At 42.4% G+C, this 18,130-nt stretch overlaps 1 protein-coding gene across 8 annotated transcripts in view; it reads right to left on the bottom strand.

The window, feature by feature from the left end:
• The window catches only part of CALD1 (caldesmon 1), a 177,314-nt gene that overhangs the window by 36,149 nt on the left and 123,035 nt on the right, over positions 1-18,130 (bottom strand). The window contains exon 1 of one of the 8 annotated variants that reach the window (XM_042050141.1): positions 12,918-13,138. The exons of the other annotated variants lie outside the window; for them this stretch is intronic. Coding sequence (XP_041906075.1) covers positions 12,918-12,964 — 47 coding nt within the window. The 5' untranslated portion in view covers positions 12,965-13,138. Of the gene's footprint in view, positions 1-12,917; positions 13,139-18,130 lie in introns of those variants that run through there. 8 annotated transcript variants of the gene reach the window in all.

The following is an 18,130-nucleotide window of genomic DNA, read 5'->3' as shown; positions in this document are numbered from 1 at the left end:
CTGGAGGGAGAATTTGCTTCTCACTCTTCTCTGTTCGATGTGCAGTTTAGCCCAGTAGCTGCAGCAGGCAAGGTTTTTTGGAAAAAAAATAGTTTCAACTTTTTTTTTTTTTTAATATTATTTCTGGTGTTATTTTTTTTTTATTCCAAAGCAGTACACTGCATCCTCACAAATTAGCAAACAAGAACAAATTGATGATTTCAGGAAAGCACAAACTGAATTATAAGTCATGTTTGTATTCCTGACCTGGAAACCCAGCTTCAATTTCATCTGCTTATCTACTTTCACCCTGGTTATCAGCTTTGAAGGCTTCTTTAATGCAGCACTCCAGGAAATAGAGAGCCTCTTAACAAACCAACACTTGCATTTCCTTTCCTCCACAAAGATTAATAGGATTGCTGCATTTTAAGAGCAGTGTATTTTAAAAGGAAGTGCAGCACCATGAGGATAAGGTCTCACACACATGAAGCTTCTTTAGTTCCAACCTGCTCTTGCTCCACTGAATATCATGTAAGGACAAAGAAAGTTAACTCAGAGAATCACTGATTTGAGGAACAAAACATTAATATCCAAACCAATCTTAGTCACACACCCTAATCCTCCATCACCATGCCCAATCTACTCACAATCAACTTCCAGCACATATTTATTCACCATCCACCGCGACAAAACAAGAAATTTGTGAAACTGGTGATGAAACAAGGCTTTGGTTTTCAAAGATGACAAATTTCTGAGCAGAATTGACACATTTCTGAGCAGAATTGCCTTTTGCACTCCTGCATTTTCTTCTCTTGACTGCCAGGCTTTGGAGGGTATAATGAAGAACCACAGGTCAGGACTCAACAGCAGGTGAGTGCTGAAGGGAAGAAAATTCATGGTATCACATGGATTGATATCAAGGACAATGCCCACCAACTGTGCTGGACACATCCTGAAAGGAGTTTTTCCATCTATCAGTGAAATGCTGCCCTGCCTGGCATGGATCAGTTTGTAGGGCTTGGATGGCTTCATATCTAAAACAGCCCTCTCTGATTTAGGACTGACACTGAAATTCATTATGGATTTGAACAGTGTGGGACAGAAACACTAAGTGGGGAGGGAAGGAGGAATGTGGAAGCAGGAATAGCAGGCTAGGTCTGCAGGAAGGGGCCAGGAACAACACATCTCCCTGGACTGTGGAGAGGGAGAGAGGAGACAGACAGCAGCAAATGGATAAGCAGCCTCCTTCCCTGCAGAGCATGAGATGGGGAATAGAGGAAGGTTGATGGAGAGACAGTCAGAGAACAGGGAAAAGGGAAAGAGATCCTTCTGGGAATAGCAAGGACATTGAAAGCACCAGCACTGGGCAAGTGGCTCTGTCACCAACATCCAGCCAGGTTCACAGGGCTGTCCGGGGCCTGGAAAACCAAAACCCTCCGTGACTGGCAGAAGGAAAACTGTAACACAGAAGGTTGTGACTACCCAGATTACACATCACTCAGTAACTTCGGCCTAGACTGAAGTGTTGTGTGATCTGAAACACCTACAAACAGTCAGAACCCGGTATTTCTATTGCTTGCTCCACTGAAGGTATGGGTGTCAGCATTAGCCTGGGCCCTGTGAAGTGTCAAAACTGCTCTGTCTTTCCCAGGGGATTAGAGATTGTAGCTAAATGACTATTGCTCAGAGCCAGACAGGTCCCTGAGGATGTCTGCTGAAGCTTTCAGAAATACAGCAAAGACTGTGCTGACGAACAAGGCATGTATTTGCACACAGGCAGTCTGGAAAAGTAATTTTACCAGATAATTATTCAGATAATAACAGAATGATCTTTTTTTATCCGCTCTTCCCAACACAAAATATGCACTAGGAGAACACCGCCTTAACATACCACAGCAGACTAAATATTGAAATCAAAGCCACAAACAGGATAGCAGATGAAATGCAAGACCAGAACATGCACCAAAACAGAGCAGACTGTGAACCCTTATGCTAAATGAAATAAACCAATTGAGGGGGGATATGGCATTACAAATATATCCAGTGCTACAACATGTGGTGAATGGAAAAAAAATTTAATGAAAATCAGATGTCTCAACGTCTTCTGGTACCAATTCCCCACGCACACAACTCACGGATGCTGTGCAGGTGTGGATTTTGTTTCAAGGGAAATTCATGGCCGTTTGCTTTTAACATGGGCAAGCATCTCTCTGCTTCTGAGGTGTTTAAGAAGCCTACTGTCAACAGCCAAGGTGATTAGGAGACATTTTCAGTGAGACAGCAGAGGAGTTATTAGTGCAGATCCTGTCATTTGCTAACAGGATTAGGGGCAGATACATTCCATGCATCCCTGTGCAAGCTAATCCTGAAGTGTCTTTCACCTTCATGAAAGGTAAAGAACTCTTCCACAAAACAGGTCCGTACAGATCTGCAAGGTCACGTACAGCACTTCGACCAGCACACTAATGTTACAACAATTTGCAGACATCGTATAACAGCACTGTGCAAATTAAACAGCTGGAAGTTTGAAATGCAGCCATTGTAACTACACCCACATAAACACAATAAAATATCCTGGCTTTATCCTTTCAATTAGTTTTCCCTTAGATGTGCTTGTTCTTCTCATATTGCTTCACTGTAATCCTTATTCCAGAGAAGTTGCTCATAAGAAACTACCATACTCAGTAAGGGAGACACTGTCTGGAAAGCTGACTGAGCTCAGGAGAGCTGATTAATCACACTGCAAATACAAATCTAAAAGCCACTGTTCTTTAAAAAGCGGGGGGAAAACAACCCTTCTCACAGAACTCTAGCATCCAACAAAAACCTCTTCCATTTCAAAGACTCACTAACAAATTATCTACAACTTATAAGCTGTCCACAGAGAGTACCCAGATAAAAAAGAGACGTAGGCAGCTGTTCAGAGGCACCTAACACAGAGAAACTGCCCTGTGGAGATATAGGGGCAGGGTAAGGGGCTTTTCTGCAATATTCAGTGTGATTTCAAACCACAGCAGTTATTATGGCACCCTTTCTGTTGTTGTTGCTGATAATTTCAGTTTCATTCTGCAACAGCAGTTCCACACAGGGAGCCAGTCAGTCATAGCTGTTGCAAAATGCTTTATGTAGGTGGGCATCAAGGCAGGAAGGATAGCAAAGAGCTGCTGTGATAAGAAAGCAATACGGCCAATGGAAACAGACTGCAAGGGCAGCCAAAAGAGGATCTGATTCCAAAGGTGAGAGGAGACAAGCCCTGATGAGTTTCCACCACCAAGAAGCAAAGATTCAACTGACATTTTTACAGAAAGGGTAATCAAAAAATTCATCATTAAATGTACACACCCACAGATGTTCAAGCCAAGGCTTCTGGTATAATCCATGACATTCCAGAAGTGAATGCAGACCAATGGCTATTTTCCCCTTGTTTTATATTAGTTCTTGGCACTTGTTAAACTCTTTCCATCAAAAGATCTCAACATGTTTTACAAAAGTTAAGCAATCCTTGCAACCCCTTCTGACTTCTGTGTGGTGGGTATTATTGCTATTATAATTCCAGTTTATGGAATGGAAAAACAGATATATAGATGAATCTACTACTTTTAGTCTAAACCACAGAGCAGATACAGTTCTCTTTTGGCTCCACCACTTCACACCTGCTCCAAAAACTTGTTGAAGCTACCAGGAGCTCTTCCAGCAACTTCTAAAGGGAGTTGTTGTAGGTATGTGGACTCCTTCCTCCCAGTCCCATCTCCAACAGCTGCACTGTGCTGGCTTTCATTGCTGCTCTTGACAGCACGTGAAAGCCACTGACAGAATTATCCTGAGATGTCTTTTTCTGGTATGCTGAACAAAGAGACATGCTCCCCTGAGCTCTCTCTGAGCAAGTGATGGCCTGTCTCTCCTTTACATTTTAAATAATGCCTTCTGTTGCTACGTATTTCCAAATCAGTAGTCTACATTTTTGAAAAAGAGGTGTGTCTGCTGGGAAATGGGAAAGGAAGGGCCAAAAGCAAGTTTAGCCCAGGGGATCTTGTAGCCATGCCACTGAGAAAGCACCTCGGACTTTTCACAGGGGTCAGCATGGCTCAACACAGTCTAGAACCTTTTGAAGCACTGGGCTGTGAACTGAGATACACTTAAACGCCTGACAGAATGAGGAATGGGGTGCAGGGTCCTCACCCTACCACTGGGAGACAAGGGGTTAGCTTGCTGCCACACCCTTCTGCTTCTCAGGCTTCAAGAGGTACAGAAAGCTCTGTAGATAGGACTCCCAAAAGCTGATGGAGTGAGAAAACAGTAGCTCTACACCAGAGAGGTTTTAGTCCTGGAGAAACTGTAGGAGTCACACGGGAATGCTTCTGTGCACCACAGCTCTCACTGCTCCCTCTGCAGTCCCACAGTGTAGATGGGACTGACCTGAATGCCAGCCAACCCTTCCAACACCAGCTCTTGCAGGATTTGGTCTTCATTTGAAGTCAAAACTTTTCCCCTCTCACCTGGACAGCAAGACAGTGTTTTAGGGAATCACTGAGCCTTCTATGGCATTTGCACAGCAGATGGATTTTGGAGGCATTTGCACAGCAGATAGATCCTTAGAAATAACACCAGAGAATAGCCCTTACACTCGATCCAACCACCACTGTTCATCCAAGTATCCTCTTCCTCAATGCACAGTAACCATTCACAGACACACACCAAGTCTATTGCAAGGGAGCTGCAATTCCATTTATCCTTTTATGAAAGTTCTCACTGAACTTAAGCCGTGCAGCCCTGAAAGGCACTGGGAGGGGCCAAAAACCAAGCACTGGATAACAAATTTACATTTAATATACTTCTGTGAAAGTACAGCATTTGTAAAGCAAGGATTTGGCAATGTAAAATGACAAATACTTGGCCCAACAAACAATTAGGACAAGCATAAGAGAATTTGAATTCCTACTCACACAGAGTGTGGTCCAACCTGTTACCGCAATTCAACTGACAGATTACTGAGTAAACAAGAATAGGGTAATTATCTGTCTGAAGAAGATAAACTTTAGCAGCTACAAGGTAACAAGGTCTAGGGATCAGCAATACTCTAAATTGGAAAAATAAGTTAAGACTGCTCTTAATCCGAATGAACATGCTGAGAGTTACGTTGCTAAATACGGGGGGTTGAAGACTTCATTTGGCTCCTCTTCTGCTACAGGTTCCTGTGTGAGATGCTTGAACTCCCTTGTACTCCAGTTCCCATCTAACACTCAGGAATGTTCAGTGAAAAAAATCATGCATTTCAGGATCCAGAGGCCAGCACAACAGGCGCTGCCTATGTCAAACACAGGCGTAACTCTCAACGCAAACACTTGTAATCCTCTGCCAATGAGGTGCTCTTGGATGTGCTTAGGGGTGCTACTGCCAGCCCAAGATGAGCAAGAGGCAGACTGCCAGTGTTAGTGCATAGCTAAAATCATGCACAAACAGGTTTTCTGGACATTTGACCAAGTTTGCTCGAAATACCACCACTCAGAATTGTTCAGGGGCAGTAAACATAGGGCTGGATGGGAGACTCTGTCTCCCAACTAAGCACTTCACAGGGTGTCAGGTGAGTTTGAAAGAAAGAAGAATCCAGGAAATCAGGTACGTAATTAACCCCATGGCTTTCCCAAAATGACAAGGGACCAAATGCAGCTCCTCTCAGATATGCACAAGAAAGGAATATTTGTTCTCAGCTGGATGGGCTGCAAATTATCACTAAAGCACATGCACAGCCATATAGATAAGGACTATGGGAACACCAAGACAGCTCTGCTACAGCATCAAGAGAGTTTTTTAAGTTTGACAAGCCTTGAGTAAAAGCTACGTTTTCAGAGAACAACAAAACCACTTTGCTACAGCCTTTATGGCAAATTTCACAGAGGAACAAGGAGAAAATTAGTCCTCAAACTTCATCTTTCAGACTAAAGTAAAAATTTAGCTGGTTTTGGAAACAGATGCAGCCTCTGCTAATTAGGCTTTGGGGCTTTTGCAATCCTGAGAAAGAAAACTGCTGACATGATGTGTTTGACCACTCCTGTTCCAGGAGGAGGGAGATGACTAAAGCCAAGATGCACAACACCATCTTACACACCCAGAGCACATGCCAGTGATTTTCCTCTTGCAGGAGAAACAGAATCCAAAAAATCTCATGCATCACAGAGGAAAGATGAGTGTTACACAAATACACACCGTAATTTAAAAATGGGATTCTTCTTTTAAAGAAATCAATGTGCAAGAGAATACAGTAAGGCCACACCACTTTTCATTTGGGCTTTGCAAAATAATCAAATAAAACACTACCAAGAGATGACTGAAAGGGAAAAATAAAAAAAGGGGGAAAGGAAACACATGACAATGGAGAATGCCACTGTAGCTCACAGGAGCTGGAAATCCATGAACAACCTGAAAATGAACAAAGAGACTGCACAGGTTCCACCATGGTCATGCCAGGGTGTGATGATGGTGGTACACATCATTTGTGGACGCTGAAACCCACACTGCATTGAGCTTGTGAGGTTCACCCACCCCATGATCCTCTTGCTGAGTTACAAACTCCACTAAATCAAGCATAACAAAAGTCCAAACAAACAAACAAAAACAAACCCAAAATGAAACAACAAAAACCTGTAGTAAGGAATGAGCCAGGACACAAAGAGTTGTGATGCTAGAAGGTACTTCTGTAATTACATTGCAGCAACTCCAGAGCTGAACGAATTGCAGATGGAATCTGGCAAGCCCAAAAACCTCCTGTTCAGAAACATGTAATACATTTTTATGGTTAAAAAGGCCTGTGGGCAATTTGGCTTCAGCAAACCAAACAGAAGCCAGAATTTTACATCCTGTACTGTCAAATGCATTGGTCTCAAGGACACACCTCTAAGACAGGCCTCCACATTTCCCAAAGAATCGTGGGAAGGAAAACAAGTGCACATGGATGGCTTCCACAGGGGCTGCTTTCTCAAATTTTTTAAATACATAGCACACCAGTCAGGAGATATTTCTGAATAATATTTTAAGCAGTCTGGAACCAGAATAATTTTTTATTTTTTGTTCCATAATACAGCAACATTTGCCTCGAGGACCCACAGCAGGACCAGATCCTGCTAAAGAGAAGCATAAAGCAGATTGAAAGTGATCTGAAAAAAATTCAGAGTTCAGAGTGAAACTTCTTGGACAGAGTTAATCCTCTCCAGTTGGTATGCCAGGTTCTGCTGGAGTCAGTCTTGCGCACAAGAAACTGAGTATTTCTCACCCTTGCTTAGTCAAGGTATATGGAAAAGTGGTGGGTGGAAATTAAAAAAGAAGATAAAGTTAGCCAAGACCCTGGTCTTCAAGAAAGATGCTGACTTTGAGGAAGAAGAGTCTGAATACAAACAGGCATCTTACAAAAAAACCAAACCCTACCAATCCCCCCAAAAAGGGGTTGTTTATCAAGCTTTTGGGAGTAGTACATACCTAATGGTGCATCTGTATATTTTGCTTGGTGTGAACTGGTACATCCAACCCTTGCTACTAATGCTGTTTATTCTTCTTTTCTGCTTTATTATCATCCATTTGTCTTTCACATACTTTCCCTACAGTAAGCTAACCTCAACAATGACAGGACATGTACTCTAGAATTACTATGACAGGGAGGAGAGGAAAAAAATTGCTTCACAAGTGATGCCAGCAAACATACAGTATTCAGAAGAAAATAAGCAAGAGAGTGACAGACAGAGAAAACTGGGTTTTGGTGATTAAGTTAACCATTATTCCTCCCACAATTAAAGAAACACACCAGAGCACTAGGTGGAGAGGGGCAGCCACTTTACATCAGTTTCAGTCTCCTGATGCAGCACAAAGTGAATTTAAGCAGAGCCAATACTTGGCTTAGTATTCATTTACCAAGAGACAAACAGGGACTGAGGAACAAAAGCCCCAAAATACTTCTGCCCTCATTTGAAACTTTGTTCAGCGTAACTCAGCTTCAAAGTCAAGGAACTACATTGACTTCAGATCTGAAGCCTGTACTTAAGCTTGGGATGTGCTGCTCATCTCTGGAATTCAATATGCACATCCAAAGTAATTGGAAGGAAAAAACAGATGAACAACTTAAAGACCAGCTAAACCTTGCAGCCAGTACTTTGCTCCAATAGTAGGGTTTTGAGAAGAGAGAAATTGTATCGAAATACCTTGGACTACAGTGTGATTTTTCTGACAATTTCACAACCGTTTAAATGCTTTAGATGTAGAAAAACCCACATGGAAAGCTGTTTTCCAACGTGCTCGCTGTCCCCCAAAAAGGTGATTACAGTATTGCACTGTTGGACTTGCACAAATGTCTCGTTACCACATCCAGTTTGAGCGTCACAGTGAGATTTCACAGCAACAGCTGCACACTTGTGCAAAAGAGAAGGAAGAGGGGAGGGGAAGGCAAAAGGGGGAGTGGGGGAAGCCCTCCCTGACTGTCTACTCTGCAAAGGATTTGAACTGCAGAAAAGAGGAACCGTGTCAGCAAATGCCAAACCAATGCGATACCTGCCAAACCGCACCTTATCCTTCTCAATCAGCAAAAAAATTATCCCCTGCCTGATTTCTCTTACCTCACCAATAAAGGGCTGTTTTTTTCCCTTATTAGGACAGTCTCCACGCTGTAAAATTCTGGCTCTAATAAGTGCCCTTAACAATATGTGCTGCACATCAGCACAAAAAGAAAGCAACTAATAAAAGTAAAGCACAGAAGGAGAATAAAAGGGCTGAGTCCTAAATTAAAAGGGACGACATCGGCTTAGCTTGGGCTCCAAAATTTGATCATAGATTTTACGAAATGGAGAATTAAAACTGGAATGGATAAATGTAGGAAGGCTAACATTACACAGATATGTAATTATAAAGTTGGCTCTGCAGCCACTTATACATGCAAGCTGCCTTACTGAACTCAAGGAGACTTTTTCACTACATAAGAGCTTACACATCCCAAAATATAATTCAAACAGTACACGAAAATAATGCAAGAAAGGGTTTTTTGAATGTTTTGGAATTTTTTTACAAAGCAAAACATGGATAGAGTGAAAAGTTACAGCAAGTTGAGCCTCTATGTTTCAATTATTTCAGTGATTGATGGACACATTTTTCTTGGTTGCATTTTTAAGCACTGGATTTAATTTACTGGACATAATTTACTGCTTTACATGGACATATATGCATATATATGAACTGAAAAGCAAAGAGGGCCTGAAACAATCACCAGAGAACTTTCCTGAGTTTTTTTGAATCTTCCTGCGTTACTCTGAATTGGGAACAGGGTGGATGGGGAGTGCAGGTTTGGCAGGAAAGGGAAAGGCAGGCGTGTGAAGAAGCAGGATAAAGTTCTACCACCCCCATCCACCACTAGCTGAACACCTATGCCAACAGTGTGGCTGTAGAGGAGCTATCTGGATTTAAGATCTGCACTAACAATGAATTTTCTAGTTTTGCTGAAGCAGAAGCAAAAACCCTTGTCAGAGTGAAGTGATATGGAAAATGTTCAGGGCTGCTTTATTTTAATTCAGCCTGGAACAAGAAAGCAAATCTTTCACCTAAGTTTTTTTCTTTTTACTTTTCTCTTTGAAAGGTAGATCAATTGGAATCAAAAGATTCAAAAAAACCTCAGAATTTTTTGTTTAAAAAAAAATGCAAATGTGCAACTCAATAATTTCTTATCTAGAAAGTGTAAAAAAAATAATTAAAAATAAAAAGTATTTCCTATTCTTTTCCTTCAGACAAAGCGAATTTCAGAAACCTGACATGAACTCACACAGCTCTGCTCTGAACTGTTCTGAAACAGTTCTGGCCAAAACTTCCCCAAATTTTCTAGGTTTTACTAAATTTACCTTTCATTAGAAGCAATTCTCACCGCTCATTTCAGGCATTTGCATTCACAGCAAGTTCCTGGCTTGAACCAAGGCTTGCACAGGGTGGAGAATTTAGATCAGAATTTTCATGAAACTCCCCCAAGTCACTTGTTCTCTGACAAAACTTTAGATGTTTGGTGCTTGCAGTCATGACTTAAGACTGAGGTGGATGCTCAAAACTCCACTCCAGCTTTGTGCTCCTGACAGCCAGTGCTTTTCTTATGCTGAAAACAACTTCTTTCACTGAGGAAAGAACGCTGCAAAACCTCAGAGGTTTCCCTACAAACCTGTCCTTTCTCTGCCACAGTGTTTCTTCCACCCAAGATACTCCCTCTCAAAATTGTTTCAGTCCTTCCTGTAGACTTGTCACTGTTGGGGAAGAGCCATTTTCAGAAATTGAGACCGCGATTCTTTGCTTCCAAAACAGAGACAAATAACCTCACTACAGGCTAACATCTTCGTGTGTCTTGTCTGTAGTTCATTATGTCCTTCTTGTATTACCTCAGTATTGTAAAAAGGCTTTTACAAATTAAGGATTCAGGCCTTTTCCCACTGGGGAATGGGAATGAAGAGCATGATCAGAAGAGAAGACCAGAGGGAAAGAGCAAGCTTCAAGAGAAAATTAACAGCATCAGTTTTTGGAGCAGAATTAACCAGATAACACTGTGCCACCAACACTACTGCTGTCTGTGGAGAAGAGTCCTCTTCAACCCCTCTCTTCTCCTAAAAAAACTAGCTGGTATCAGGCTTGAACATTCAGCAGGGACACAGAAAAGATAGGCTACAATATGAAGAAAATGCTGCCAAAAAGTGAGCTTCCAACAACCAAACTGAAGTTTGAACAGAAGTTATCATTTGCTGGAAGAAAATATTCTACCTGTTGGCAAAGAGAACTTCTGCTTTCTCTAGGAACTTGCACAGTAAACACTTTAGTGTCCAGCACAGCGAGCCAAGCCAATCCCTATACATTTATTAAACAGATTTCATGTTTTCAGGCCAACCAGAATGATTTCTTGGCTACACTGAGAGCTTCTGCTTTTAATTTCTAGTTATCAAATGCTAACAGGATTATATGCAGCTATTTAGCAATTACAAAATTTTCTACAACTACCACAAGTACACTGAAAGCATAGAAAATATCTTTAAACAACACAGATGAAATGATCATATAACGGGGCCATTAGAGGACATTTGCAAGAAGTTAACAATCCCCTTGTACCTCATTCAAAATAATGCAATAACAGCCTCCTCCTTTTCCCTGGAGAGTCTCCAGAGAGTTAACTTATAATGATTTTAATACCCCTTTTCTTTTCCACTGCAATCTCCTGAGAAGACATGAGCACTTGGAATGATTACGTTATGCCTCAGCCTGGGAAGGGCAGTATTTCATCATTTATTTCTCTGAGCAATGCTTTGAAGAAGCCTTTGTGGGTAATGCTAAAGGTGTCTTCCCTCTTTTGGCCTGAGGTCACAGAGAAGTTTGTTGCAAGGGAATAAATCAGTTTCCAAGTTTTGGCCATGCATTTGATTTCTCTTTAGAGTCCTTGCCAAAGAGAACTTTGCTTTTCTTCCTCAAGCATGCTACTGTGAGTCTTGACAAAAGAAAACCCATGTCTGGTTTTCAAGGTGTGTCTGCTCTTGTTAGAAACTGCTACAGGGCCCAAGACTCCCAAGATACAGGAAAACAGCAGTATAGTAGCTAATCATACTCCAAGAGAAAAGGATTGTTTTCACCGAGACATAATTTCACTGATTTCAGTGAACTCACCTCGCACACAAGCTGAGGCATTGCTCCCAGCACAACACAACAGATATGCCAGATGCAAAGGTAGCACACTGCTGGTTCCCTCTCCTGCCCAAAAGGGAGTGGAGGAGAATATCTCCCAGCAAGGATATCCAATAGGTCTCTAGTATTTTAAACAAAACAGCCACACCCTGATACCTCACCAAACCAGCCCCAGCACAGACCAGAAAGGATCTCAAGATCACCTCAGAGGTCCAGCCTGGATCACTGCACTCAGGGCCAGCTCCCCACATAAGGTATCACAAGTCAATGTTGTCACCACTTATAAAATCACTAAAGTACCCAAATCTCACCCACTTTTCCCCTTCCCCTCCCTTGCTTTCCCCTCACACTGAGTGCAGAGAAATTGGTGCTCCCCCACGGCTGCTCCCTGTTCCCGTACAGAGGTATGGGAGGGCTGGCTACTGTGGCTTGTGGCTGCATTTCACCACAGAACAACACACCAAAAAGTGTCATCTGACATGCTCTTAGTTATATTATTATTTATTGCCCAATTTCTGAAATCACAATGAGGGATTTTAGATTCCTGGAAGGGACTTCTTGGAGGGGCTGAGTTTTGGAAATCCCTGAGCTCCCTCTCCCTCCAAGAGCACAGGATTTCATGCTGGAAACTCTAAAAAACAGGCATACAGAAATCCCACTTGCTCTTCAAAACCTCTCCCAAGCTTTAAACCAAACCCTTATATAAATCACAGCAATTTAGAAATATAGTAGTGTCCTGTTTCCTACCCATCAGCTCCTGAAGTGGACCAACAAAACAATACAGGACAGGAATAAAGCAGATTATATTACTGGCACTATTACACAAGCTAATTGATTTTCTTCTCTTGCTTTCCCTTGCACATTCGGGGATGAATGTGCCATGAGGACTTTACTTACTCAGTAAATGAAGCAATCTGAGTTATGTGAAAGCTTTCACACAAACTGTGAAACTTCTGCAAACTTCCCACCAGCAGAACTCCGATTAGCAGCCAGCTCTCCCAACATATCCTTCTGCCACTGAACAGTTTAAATTCCACAATTCAGGTAAGAGAAATCCATAAATACAAAGACTTTACACAGAAGAGCACAATGTAGCAGAAAAAGAAGCAAAAGAACCCAATCTATATCCATTGCTCATTCCCCAGTTCAACCAGCTTCCCAGCTTGTTACACCATTCTGCTCCCCTTGCCACTGCCACCATCCAGCACCTCCTACACAACACCAAAAGGCTAAATCCATACAGATATAATAAACTGGCAACTCACTTGGAAAGGCTTGACAAGTTCTGCCTGCAGTATGATCTGCTGATCATGCCTGCAGCGTATGAATCAGTGCAAACTGCTGGCAGCTGCAGGGAGCAAATGGACGGATGATCAGGGCGTGGAATGAGATAATAAAAATGCCATTATCCTTTCAGGCACGCGAGACTCATTGGATGCTCTTTCCACCCCACAGGTTAACCATTTGGTTGGTCCTGTAGAGCTCCTGGAATGACACTCTGTATTTGCCTGTTGTCAAGCTCATTATCTATCTTGTATCCCCCTCCCCTCCCTTCACCCCCCTCTGCTCTGTGATCATATGATCATATGATTATTATTCTTTTTTACTGTATTCTCTCTAATAGATCCTCCTTGTCACTGCTGGGCCCCCAGTTACAGAAACTCCTGCAGATTTCTCATCTGCCCAAGCTGACTGACAAACTCTTGCTTCCCATTCAGCTTTCACAAGAAGGGATTCTGTTCAGGCAGCTCGCTTGAGCACCAAGCAGCCTCAGCACTGCACAGAGGTGCCTCTGCACGGATTTGCTGGTAGGAAAGTCACATTCCAGCCTGCCGAGAGATGAGAGGACCCAGATATAAAATAATGGTCCAGGGAACAGTTCTCCCTTTTCATACTAAATCACTGTCTAAGCCTTTTGCAGGCACTTGCATCCAATCTGACTTGTGAAAGGTCAAGCTGGATCAGACAGCTCAAGACTGACAGTGATTTCCAAACACAAACAAATCCAAGGAGGTGGGGAGTTGCTGCAAGCTCAACTGCACTCAAGGTAAAACCATCTTTTGTTTTCCAACAGGATTAAAAACAGGGCTGGAGCTAAATCCAGCCTAACAGACTGTCCTCGGTGTTCTTCCATGTAACCCAGTGAATGAAGCAGGAAACAGAAGTGCAAACAGGGATTTAAATGGGGGCACCATCAGTTACCGTGATTTCATATGCTTGGCTCTCATACCCCTTTCCCTTAAAGCCCAAAAATGTGAGCAAACTGAAACCATTTACTGTGCAGTCCTACAGCTATTCCACCCCAGGCTGTGATCTTGTTAACCCTCATAAATTAAAAGAGTGGGTATGGATGGATTAGTACCCCAAAGGGAAACCTCCACTGCAAACTCGCCTGTCTGTGGGAAGGAATGTGTGGGTTCAGCAGGTGGCACTCTTACCTTGGAGTGAGCACCCAGGCCACCCTCTGCACAAAGCCATGGAAAATGCTGCATGGCCAAGGAAGATTCAACCCTGACTCTTTTCCTCAGAGCTTTCAAGAATCCCATGGCCACACTTCGCTCGGGACACTGATATTAATTTATGTTCTGCTTAAATCCCATAGGCAATAACTGGATTTTTCTCCCTCCCAAAAATTCTCTCTACGGTTTTGAGGAGATAGAATTTTTGTGCAAAAGTAACAATTCTGTGCTTTACAATAGTTGAACAATTCCTGTGCAAGCATGAACAAGGGCTTCTTTACACACACACACACACAAACAGGTCTGCAGTACCCCAAGAAGTTATTATTTCTTCATGCACATGTTCTGTAGACCCAGCCCTTTGTTCTAAAGCACACTAAACCCCCCATCTTTGGGTGTATAAAATATACTGGAGCTCTGGTCTGGAGCAAGGAAAGGCCAATAGTGCTGATTGCTAAGGGAGGAAAATATGAATTCCACTTCTGTGATTGCAGAGAGAGCTGCAAATGAGACGAGGATGCAGCAGGCAGGCCATTGCTATATTTTTGTTTTACCCTGCCCTTAAAGGAAGGTGAACATGTAAGGCAGTGTGAATACAGAGGGTCCTTAAAAATGCTGGTGAGATGGGAGGCACATTTACTCTTCCTGGAAAAGGCATTTCTACTGCTGAGGAATTACAGAAGCAGAATTCTTCCCTCTGGAAGAGCATTAGTTAAACAGAGATCGTATCACTGTTCTTCCAAAATACACATTTTAATCAGATGCCAGATGTAAGAGCTGATGTTTATGAAATTCTAAATTGGGTTCCAAGGCAGCCCTATAGATTTCTAATACAGGTCTCTATTAACCTGTACTGTGTTACAGAAATTTTTTATTCCAGTTGATTGTTCTGCACTCTTTTCAATCCATCCTGGAATAAATCAGATTATTGCAGTGCTCACCAACAAAACTGTTTCCATTCGGGATAAAAATAAAAGCAAATTGACTATCCTCTAAAGCACTACACTCTACATCTTCAAATAATTGTTCCAGATTTTTAGAAAATCTGCCCGTACTGTCATGCATAGCTCTATTTGTTGGCCATTAGAAACAGGGGAAGCCTCTTCCACTTGTAGTAGACTCCAGAACCATTTTAAAATACTCCTCTTTGGACAGTCTCAAGAATCACAGCTTTTCTTGCTTCACTTTTCCAAATACTGTTCTGAATTATAAAGTTCTGGAAGAGAACTTCAGTCCAGATGAAACACAACGCTTCACATGGTCAGCCCATTTCTAATTTCAAGACCTCTAGCAACAAATTGCATCTTCTTGCCCACACCTCTATAGCACTATTGAGAATACATTTCATTTGCCCATAGATTCAGCAATGAGCAACGCTGGCCATGCAAGCCTATCCTCAAGGTGTGTGCCGTCTTTGCCTGCAAATGAGGAACTGAAGATAAATAAGGTGGGCAAATCCCACTTCCAAACAGTATCAGCATCTGTCTGTAGTGTTACCTGTGACAGGCACCCTTGTCAACAGCTGCCCAACACACTTTGCACATTGGCATCCCCCAAATTAACTTTTAATTTGACAGCACCGGTGTTGTTGTTATTCTTTCTTCCATCCAGAAATTGCTACAACAACGATTTGTCACGCTTGCAAAGCTGCAAGATCAAACAGGCAGCTCTGGACACACAGATGTCAATCCACTGCATAAGGCAAGGAGCACGCTGCCACGTGGACCTGGGCTAAGCCACAGCAGCAGCTTGGTGGGTGCACTGGGGAGTGCCCAGGAGGCCTCACCCCAGCTGCCCTCAGAGCTGTGCCCACCATTTAAGCCATAAGGTCCATCCAGCCGAGGAACATCACTGTTCTAACAAGAGCTACAGGGCCATTTGATCGTTCTGTTTGCAGCACAAAGGAGGGCTCAGCCGAGGCCAAGCCCTGCAATGCCAAGCACTCCCATTCAGCTGGGTGTGCATCCAGCAGCTCCCTAAGTTTGCAGCAGTGCAGAACTAGCTCCCCTGAAAGAAGCTGAAACAGATTGTGCCATGCTTGCAACCCCTTTGGAAAGAAGTGGGAGGAGGATCTGAGTCAGTTACAGATCCTTGCACTTCATAATCCCTTTATAATTTGGAAGCCAAATGTTTGTTATTTACTTCAGTAACTTAACCAAGAGGGATATTTTCAGTACATTGTGGCCCTGAGGTGAAGATCTTGCATATGGAAGAGGCAAATCACCTCCCAGATAATCTCAAAAATTCACATGGGCATCTAAAGCACAAAAGATGATGAGGCAGCAGACATATCTCAACCTGCCTTCCTTGTACATCCTGATGCTTCAGAGATCTAGGACACCAAAACCCTAAGGAAAACAGTAGAAAGAGAAAAAAACTAGAGTAAACAAATGCTAACTGCACCAGAGCACTTGTGAGGTGTCATTCATGCCAATGAACTCAAGGCAAATGGCTCTACAAGAGTGTAGGGTCATCTATTGCAGCAATGAAAGGAACTACAGGGCCTTTCCTATGTTCTGAACATTAAAAGCAGTAAAATGAGGAGGAGGAAGGAGACATGAGAGCTTTCCAAAAGGAAATTATTACTGGGAGGTTCCAATGTCTACTCATACTAACAGTAAGAATGTCCAGAGGTCATCCAGAGAACCACTTAACATTTTGTTTGTTATTTTTCCTTTAACCATTCCTGCAGGCAAGGCTGAGTTTTCAGTGAGCTGATCAAAAAAGCCTGTGAATCTTTTTTTCTTCTGAAATGGTAGTGAATTTAGAACCTGACAGAGGCATATGCACTGTCCAGACCATGCCTTTCCATATGTAGCTTATTCCTTTCTGTACCTGTTTGTCAACAGGGATGCTGCTTGTCAACAGTTGCTGCAATGCTCACTGTGCTTGTCTCGTTGTTCAAACACCTTCATGCTCCCTCAGCTCTTTGTTGAGGCAGTTTTAGAACAGGCAAGTAACTTACAGAAATGTACCTGATTGGTTTCAGAGACAGTAAATAGCTCTCCCTGCACTGCCTTTTCTCTGTGCCACAAGCCTGAAATAAGCAGGCAGACTTGTAGAGAAGTTAGCAAAGCTACTGTCATTTTGCAAGAGAACTCTGTTTTTTTATGAAAATCCATTCTAATGACATTAACATCTGCTCCTTATTTGAAGAATATTTTTAACTGTTCCCTCCCTGGGAAAATGAAAGATGCCACAGTCTCTTTCATGTTCTCACGGAGTAGACAAACTCTGTTGGTTTTTTTAAGGTCTGTTCTGAAATGCCCCAATACATTTCACTGCAGGGAACTCAGTGGATGCATCTCACAGGGCAAAAAGCATCTGCATTCACCATCCTAGGAGATTTCATTCTAGGGCACTGGCATGTGAGCGGGGAATTTATTTCACAGATGAACACCACTTTGTGTATTAAATCACACGCTGTAGGTAAAATCTGGCAGCTCATACATAAGCTCTCAGAGTATATCTCTTGAGTACTTATAAAAACAAGACTATGCACTTTGTCATCAAATAATGCTGAGCTGTCTCTTACGATGTATTTTTTTTTCCAAGTCAAGCTGTAAATATCTCAAGTAACGGAGACTCTGCCATTTCCCAGTCGTAAGTTTTCCAAGCTCTTTCAGGGTTCAATACCAAGAATCCATCCTACAGCTACAATATCTATTCTTCCCTTCGTTTTTTAACTCTATCCCACAGTTATAACTGCCTGGGTGCCTATAAACACCAGCAGAGTCAAAAAGTGAACGTGTTCAGTGAAACCTGTGAGTGAAACCCAGCTATGTACGTGGATTTATGGATTAAAATACATACTCAAATTGCGGTATGTAGGTTTGGGCACATGCATGTGCAAATCATGGAGTCACACACAAGCAGAATTTGCATGTTCACACTGACACATTATCAGGTAGCAAATGCCTTATCAGAAGACAGAACTATTTGCATAGACAAGTTCTGCAGCATTGGGAACACAAGCCTTGTTGGTTAGAATGCAAGAGCCTGCAGGTCGAAAGTACAAA

Source organism: Corvus kubaryi, unplaced genomic scaffold (assembly GCF_017639235.1).
Source record: "Corvus kubaryi isolate FWS band 111438036 unplaced genomic scaffold, C.kubaryi_AGA036_p1.0 72, whole genome shotgun sequence".
In the NCBI taxonomy this organism is placed as follows: Eukaryota; Metazoa; Chordata; class Aves; order Passeriformes; family Corvidae; genus Corvus; species Corvus kubaryi.
This window is presented reverse-complemented; position numbering and strand designations above follow the sequence as displayed.